General features: G+C 39.8%; 1 protein-coding gene across 1 annotated transcript; it reads left to right on the top strand.

The window, feature by feature from the left end:
• Positions 1-5,376: 5,376 nt before the first annotated feature.
• Positions 5,377-7,752, top strand: LOC104495527 (zinc finger FYVE domain-containing protein 16-like; the record flags this gene model as incomplete). The annotated part of the gene is made up of 2 exons (XM_010138504.1): positions 5,377-5,446; positions 5,633-7,752. Coding segments are annotated over exons 1-2 (2,190 nt in total), but the record flags the coding sequence as incomplete, so codon positions are not given.
• Between the last annotated feature and the right edge of the window lie 448 nt (positions 7,753-8,200).

The raw sequence follows: 8,200 nt of genomic DNA, 5'->3' as shown, positions 1-8,200 counted from the left end.
GTCCAGGCCGGGGCTGTGCGGGGCGGCCGCGCCGGGGTGGGGGCGGGAACCGGTGTGGGCCCGGGAGGCGTGGAACTGGCTCTCTTCGGAAGCGTTCAGCGCGGCTCTGAGCTCCCCTGGCCTCGGTCAGCGCTGTGCCGTGGGCACTGCCTACCTTCGTGTTACCTGACCTGGCACAGATGCGTATGTCGATTGAGGAAAGTGTCCTCGGCTGGCGCTCAGCTCTTTGAGTTTCTTCCCGGCCTGAAGAAGGGCTTGTGTACTTCAGCACTGGTAAGACTGTCATTAGTCAGAGAAACTTGGTGCGGTAAGAATCTAACAGTCTCGGTAGCATCAGCGAATGCACGCGTTGAAAATGGAAGACGGTGGTGAAACAAAGACAAACCCTTGTGGTTTTTTACCATACAGTTTGCTCTTGGCATGCTGTAGCAGCTAACTGTAGTAGACTTAGAGCACTTCATGCTGTATTGCATATTAGAGTGCTTAGGTGGATTAATCGCCCCTAGAGGTTTAGAGATATTAGTGATATTTTTGCTTAATTTTGTTCCATTTACTTTGGTATATGGTGCAGAGTATAATGGACATGCTTACACCATACACTTACAGGCATTAAATGTTTTAATATGTGCTTTTGGATAAACCAGGAAACATTTTCAGTTTGTATTTAAATACCAATTCTAATTGCAGAGAGCAGGTTGCTAGTACATTCTGAAGAAATGAGGAGAGTGTGGGAAAGGATCCAGTTGACTGCCAGTCCTTGATACTATTGGTGTCTGTACTGAGGGAACACTGTTTTCCGCTGAGGAGTGATCTTTCAGACCTTTTTGTAATAATCATATTCTCATGACTCATTTTCTAATGTTGAGTAATAAATGCTGATACAACTAATGGTGATGGCAATGTGGGCAGTATATGAGAGATACATTTGTTCAGTTGAGCAAGTGGATTCTTCAGCTGGCCTGGCTGCTGATGGTACCACCGGTGGGTTGGAGCACTGCTGAAAATTAGTAATTGTGTTGACAGACAATTCTTTCTGTGTGGTGTGAAAGATACTATTTTGTGTTTGGAAGAGCAATAACAAGTTACTGTGGTTAAACGGAAGAAAATCGTCAGGAGATGAAGATATCAGGATAGAGTTGTCCAGTGGGAGTTGACAGTGATACCATAATGCTGTTGATGGGAGTTTTGTTCTTTTGAAGAAATTGTGTTGGACTAACAGAATGTTGCTCTTTAAACAAGGCAGTTTAATTTTTTGCAGTGTGCCTTGTAAACTTTTCCTTACGTGTCTGAAAACTTCTGTAACTTTTATCTTCAACCCCTGATTCAGGCTACAGATTCGCAGTGGCAGCAGCTACTGTGCTTTCTAGGTTGGATAGTGTGCTGTCTTGCTCAGCAAGAATCGTTTTAGTTTTTATGTGACAGCATTTTAAGTTTTTCACAAAGCATTTGCTCTGTTGTAATGAACTTCCCTGATAAGTTGATTGCTGGTGAGCTCCATGTGCAGTTGTACTCATAAAGTGTTTTTCTCTTGTAGAGCCTCAAGCCTAAGGGTAGGTGCATGGTGTAGGAGTATTAGAGAGGGGTGTGAAGTAGGAAGCTGGTAATTAAATAATAAAATACCCTTAAGGTGGGAGAAGAGGCATGCTTTGCTTGATGCAGCCCTTCTATAGCCCTGTGAACTGAGATAGTTCTTAATGGTTGTGTTTCTATTAGAGGCTTTGTTCTAGTTATGGTAGCTGCTGGGTGGTAAGGTGAAAAAAAACAACTTAAATCCCATTGTAAGGATAAAAGCTTCAATACAGCTTTCTGCTCAGATTAAATATAATGATTACAAACAATGATGGAGCTGAAATAATGTACATTTGCAGTGAGCAGAAATATTTTCCTGGTAACCTGAAATTAAGATGGCTAACGCAGACAGCTTTCTGGAGTGAAGTGCATGTGTGTGTGATCTTGTATTGTGTTAGCATGCTCCATATAAAAGCCTGAATTCTGCAGTGATAATTCACTGACTAGCTGGAGATCTGGTAATGCCTATATATATTAACACTACAGAGAGTGTTTTTCAGGGATTCTGAAACATCAAAAAGCAGCTTGTCATCAGACTTTAAACTGATTAGCTGGTAATAATTAACTTGCCGATTTTACTTTACAAGTTACTACCACTGAAAACTCTTAACTGCCTCCATTTAGAGACTCTGTTTGAAAAAAAACCAAACATGACAGTTCATCCTGTAACTTGGCCATTCTCTGTCCTAGCAGTTTGTGTTTATCATCTTCTTTAAATAAGAGTGTGTTGAGAAGTCCTTAGTGGAATGTTGGTTTTGAACTCTGAAATGTGTTCCTAGTAGATTACAAGAGATTTATAAAAGGTTTAAAAGAAGTGGCCTATAAGGTGTTCCCAAATGCACTGGCACACTTGCTCTGCTTGCACAGTTACACATATGGTAGTATTTGCTTCTTTTAGGAAAGGGTTTTTACACAGTAGGGTTATTGACTCTGTTTCTTAGGATACTGACTTTATGCAATTTAAAGTGCAGTATTAGGAGTTAGCCAGGGACCAAGCTTCACCTGAATGAGCAAATAACGTAAGCAAACCTTTACTCTTCCTTCAATTTTTCTTTCTTTCCATTTAAGTTTGCCTCTTGGAGGTCTCAGAAGGTAAGGAAGGGCGTTTGACCAGATGTTAATGTGACCTAAATATTAACGGTTCGGAATCCTTCCCGAGATTGCCACAAAACAGCTCACTTCAGCACTGTTCATGTCAGCTGTTCTAGGTACTGGCTTCCTGGGATCACCATGGTGACTGCTGCCTGGCATAGCAATTGAGTAAATAAGCTTGTGTGAGGTAATAACAAATTCTGGTCTCGAAATCAGGGCCCAAGTAAAAGCTATGGAAGATAAGAGACTCTAGGTGGGCTTGTTTTGAAACATACCAAATGCTTACCTAGAGAAGCAGCAAGTACTCACTATGTGCTTTTTCGTAATACATCAACAAAAAGTAGTATTCTGTCCTGAAGCTGGAAAATACTCCACAAAATAAAGAGTTGACTGTTAACTGGAAAAAGTTTTTGATCTTTGCCAACCCATGTACTTGGAAGCCCTTGAGATGTGTGTGTTCTGCTCTTCATGTGAAACCAGCTGCCACTTAAGGAGATGAGATGTACATAAGGACAAAGGGTGTGATGAGAATTGATGACCTGTGGCAGTGTAATGTCTTCAGAATATGATCTATGTCAGTGCATTAATATGTCATCTTTGGTGTATTTCTGGATGAAGAATTAGTAAGCGAGCACCTCAGCACTTGTCTCGATGTTAGGCTTTGTAGTTTACTTGTACAGCAGGCAGTCAGATGTCTTAAGGAAAGAACAGACCTAATTAGCTCAATTCAGCACAGTAGTCTGTGAAAGTAAAGCTCTAAAGCTATAAACTACATTTAACTGTAACTGCATTCCCCTATATAAATGTGACTTTCTGAGGTAAAGCTTTTTTGGATCTTGCTCTTTAAACTGAGCTTTATAATACCAGATGCTAGCTGTTACTACGGTACTGTAGTCATTTTATACTCTATTATTTTCCCTTTTTGAGAAGGACAGGTATTTTTATCTTCAAGTCTTTTTGCATGTCAATATTTAACTTACCTTAATCTGAAAGCATACAGTCTTTGACAGACAGTGATTTAAAACTTAAAGCTTTCAACTTTGAAAACATTTATAAAATGGAGGTCGTAAGAGCCTCAAGCTGCACTTCAGAATGGAGGTAAATGGTAAGAGCCTCAAGTCTCACTTCACTGTTAAGTACTTAATTCCTCATATACAGTAATGAACATTGTGTTTTAATACTTAATTTTAAAATAAAACGATCTGTAAAACAGATTAAATAATATTTATTTAGAGAAAAAATTAATCTGTGAATCAACATGGCGAGAGTCTAGTGAGTTCACTGCTAGTGCTAGCACATTCAGTGCTCCAGAAAAGATATTTAGAGGACAGTGCTTAATGCTGTTTAGTCAACAGAAGGTCCATGCTTTTAAATGTGTAAGAGATGACAGCAGCAAGGAGGTCCTGAAGGTGTCTGGTAGACATAAAGATTCAAATTCCCTGTGTTTCTGTTAGTGATTCCTTCTAGCTCATGCATTGTCCTTCTCAGGCTCTGGTGTGCTTTTTTATGGGTCTATGTGAGGAGCTCCTCTGGATGAAAAATAACTAAAGAAAAGCTCTTATTACACCTAGGTCTGTGCGCAGTGTCCCTGAACAGATATTAAACTGTCATCATGTGAGGAACAGCAAAGGGACAAGCTGTTACAGAACAGTTCCTCTAACACCTTAATATGTTCAGAACAAATGCTGTTTGCTAAAACAAATGGTTCCTACAGGCTTCTTCTGCTCATGAGAACGAACAGCCATTTAGCAAAAATGTGTAAGAGTTTTTTCATAGCTTCTAATCTAGTTGTTTAATATAAATTTTGGGATTTAATTGGGATCATCTGAAGAAAAATCTAGGGAACAAAAAATAAACTTGGTCTTGTGGCTGAAAGATGACTTGAAACTTACAAAACCAGAAGGCTTTTACAATTCTTTGGTGATACAGATACCTGAATTCAGGACAGAGAGCTGTGAGAGACATAAGATAACAAGTTACTGTTTGTCTACCCTGTTTTGGGGGTTTTGATTTTGTTATGTCTCTTAATGAATCACCAAAAGCTATTAACCTTGTAAGGGTCCGTTTCAAGTTGTAATTTTCCAGTTGCTGGGACGTGAGATGAGTTGATCATTACAGTCGAGAACTGCAGTCAAATGAGTGTAAGAGAAATGGCATTAAGCATGTGCTCATTTCTCTTGGATGCTCATTAGAGCTGTGTGAGACTTTACTTGGGGTGCAGCATGCTGAAGACCATTGGAGTAACTAATTCATGGCCAAGGATGTCAGTACAGTGCCATATTTAGGTTTTTGCTTGTGAACTGCATGGTATAAAATGTATAGGGAGTCAAACTAGAAGATCCTAGTATAACCTTTGGTTTTAAACTTCCTGACGTTACAATGCATAGCATGTGCTTTCAGATGCATTTGATTGTAATAACTTAGCCTCAGATTCCTGGTTTAAGGTGAATTTTTGAGCATGTTGTGTGTAGCGTACTGAGTATGCTGCAGAGTGTAGTCAGAGTACATAGAGCTCGGGAGTCTGCAGCCCTGTTTGTACTTGCCTTTTGTTTAAATGGAGAGAGAAGAAAGAGTCCTTAAAAATAAAAAAATAATTCATAGAAGTTGTCTTCCAATAATAACACTTTGACTCTGTAAACAGCAAAATGTTGTGAATGATACACTGTATTTTTCTTTTTAGGTTTAAGAAGGCTAAAGCTTCACTAGAACTCTAGAATGGACAGTTACTTTAAAGCTGCGGTCTGTGACTTGGACAAACTACTTGATGAATTTGAACAGAGTACAGGTTAGTTCCTACTCAGCCTTGTTCTCCAGCGTAACAGTATTGGTCAAATGACTGTTACCATGGAATTTAAAAGCAACATATTCTAAATAAAAGCTTGTATTAATGAAGAGATGGATTTAGAGGGAGTGTACTGTGACAAGAGAGGAATTTTATAAACTTTGCTTTTCATTTCTTTGCTGAAAATAGATGAATACGACTGCTACAGAACAACTAAAAATCCGTGTGACTCAAAACACCATTCACTTTCTTCAGTTCTGGATTGCTTACAGCACATATACCCAACAGTAGAACTGCAAGAGGATGCTAACAATAGTACTTCATCAGGAGAAATCTCTTCAGCTAACCGCGTGGGAACAAGTGTAGCGCTTCTGAGTTATTCGCCACAGAATGAGAAGAGCATTGCTGGACCTGATCTTTTGTCCACTGTAGACAGTGGTTCCTTAAATGATATTCAGTCTTTAAACCTGGGAAGGTGTAGCATACCTGTGTGTGATCTTGTTAATGACACAGGTAACTTAATCCATTCAGCTGCTGCTCATGAAGATACTCAGAAGTTGCAGCCAGATGAAGGTTTGGCTGGCTTTGGCGTATCTTGCATACCTCTTTCTGCTTGCATGCCATCAGATGGTTGCAGTGGTGTTTCAAATACACAGCAGAGTGAGGGGGACTCAGGGCTGCAAAATTCAGCACATCTTAAAGCAGAGAAGATTAATCATTTAGCTCTAAAATCAGACAGTTATGCTACAGCGAAGATCTCAGATCCATGTGATGATCCACACAGGACAGAATCTGAAAAGTGCAGTGAAGTAGTTGATCAGCTTGAGCAAACTCCTCACCTTAATGCTGCATGTGTCCCTGTAACACCACAGAATTCGAATGCAAACAGTCCCAAAGATGAGAAAGCATGTGAAAAATCACCTTGTGAAACACAAGATGAAAGTGCATGCTCTGCAGCAAGCAAAGAAATGTGTGGAAGAAATGCCTCAGAAAAGATGGACTCAAAAGATGAGAGTAGTGTTGAATCCACGCCCTCAGATCTGCTGAAGAGGCATCAGTTGCACAAAAGCCATGCAACATTGCCTGGAAATTGTGTTTTGCCAGGCTCCATATGTCAAACAGGAGCTAAAGTAGAATCAGAAAGGAAAATCACAGAAGATAATATAGGTAGTGAAGAACTTAATAGCAGTGAAATACTAAGCACTGTTTCAACTCTGTGTATTTCAGTTGAGGATGTCCAGTCATCTCTGTCATGTCTTCCACTTCCTGTATCAGAAGAAAAACTTAATCCTCTACCTCAGAATGAAATGGCAGCAGCTATTAGTGATACTTTAATGGAAGGTCACACTGGAAAGTCTAACACTGATCTCTCCAGTAGGGAATCCTGTGAAAACACTGACTTGTGTGAACAGGAAGAATATGTAGCTAAAATCGGTGGAAGCACTGTGGAAAGAAGTACAGTTGGAGAGAATTATGATACTGAGAATGTAACTGACGACAGTGATTCTCAGCAAATTGAAGCTTTTGCTTCTGCATTTCTAGAATATGAAGCTGAGCCATATGGTGTTGATATAGGCTCTTACTACAATGAGAATATGAGCCCAGTTATGGCTGACTTCACTGAGGAGAATGTTATTAAAAGTGATACTCTAATAAGCGATGCTGAGCTTGATGATTTCTTGTATGGCCAGAGCCTTCAGTCCAGTGTGTTGATGTCTTCAGACAATGATAGTAACTTAATGGCAGCTGATGCAGATGTGAACAACCTGAATTTCGCAGAGGTCACTGAAGAACATGTGGAAGCAAAACAGGAGGAGATAACAAGCATTGATGGTAATCTTAAACTATCTCTTACTGCCAGTGAATCGAAATCTGCCACAGAAGAGACTAGGTCTCCTATGCAGGACATGACTGAGAGTGGTAGTAAAGTTTCTAATGTTCCTAGTGAAGGTGCAAGACCAAAGCAGTTGCTTGGCCTTTCTCAAGGAGCTGTTGGTCAGAGACAGCTGAATAGAATAGCTGTACTTGAGGGAGAAAACCAGGAAGCCACTTCTGTTACTCCAGAAGCGACCCTCTCAGGCACTAGTATAAATATTGGTGAAAATTCTGACCCTGCGTGCTCTGGGGAAAACAGCTCTGAAGCTGGAGGAGATCAAATATCTGAAAATGTAGAATCACTTAAAATACCTGCAACTCTTTCATGGAAACAACCATTGTGGGTTCCTGATTCAGAAGCACCCAACTGCATGAACTGCCAAGTCAAGTTTACATTTACAAAAAGGCGACACCACTGCCGTGCGTGTGGAAAGGTAAGTTATTTGAGAGGGGTCCTGTGTCTCTGAAAGTGAATGAGTTCTGATGTAGGGGTAACCAAAACATGGAAGGAAAAGAATATTGACAGAATTTTTCTAGGCTTAAAGTGTTTTATTTAAATAAAAAGAAGTCCTTCTTAGAAACTAAGACTGTTGGAAAAGACTGATCTTAATTAAGAAGTGTATGACCTTTTTTTGTGAAAATAACTAAAGGGAAGTACAGAGAGCATTCTTATTTTATCTTCCGTTACTGACTGATGTGTTTTGCACAGAACAAGGAAGATGAGACAGTAAACTGCTTCGTAATAGTCATAGTGAATCAGCTTTTTAGTCAGCTTTTAAGCTTAAGTATTTATGCTTAAAAAAAGAGATGATGCTGGTGAGTGAAATTCAGGAAAGTGCTTAAACTGGCTGTAAAACACTGTCCATGAATCTGAAAGGATTG

Source organism: Buceros rhinoceros, unplaced genomic scaffold (assembly GCF_000710305.1).
Source record: "Buceros rhinoceros silvestris isolate BGI_N320 unplaced genomic scaffold, ASM71030v1 scaffold19586, whole genome shotgun sequence".
Lineage (NCBI taxonomy): Eukaryota > Metazoa > Chordata > Aves > Bucerotiformes > Bucerotidae > Buceros > Buceros rhinoceros.
Note: the sequence above shows the minus strand (reverse complement) of the source record. Positions and strands in the feature narration are given on the sequence as shown.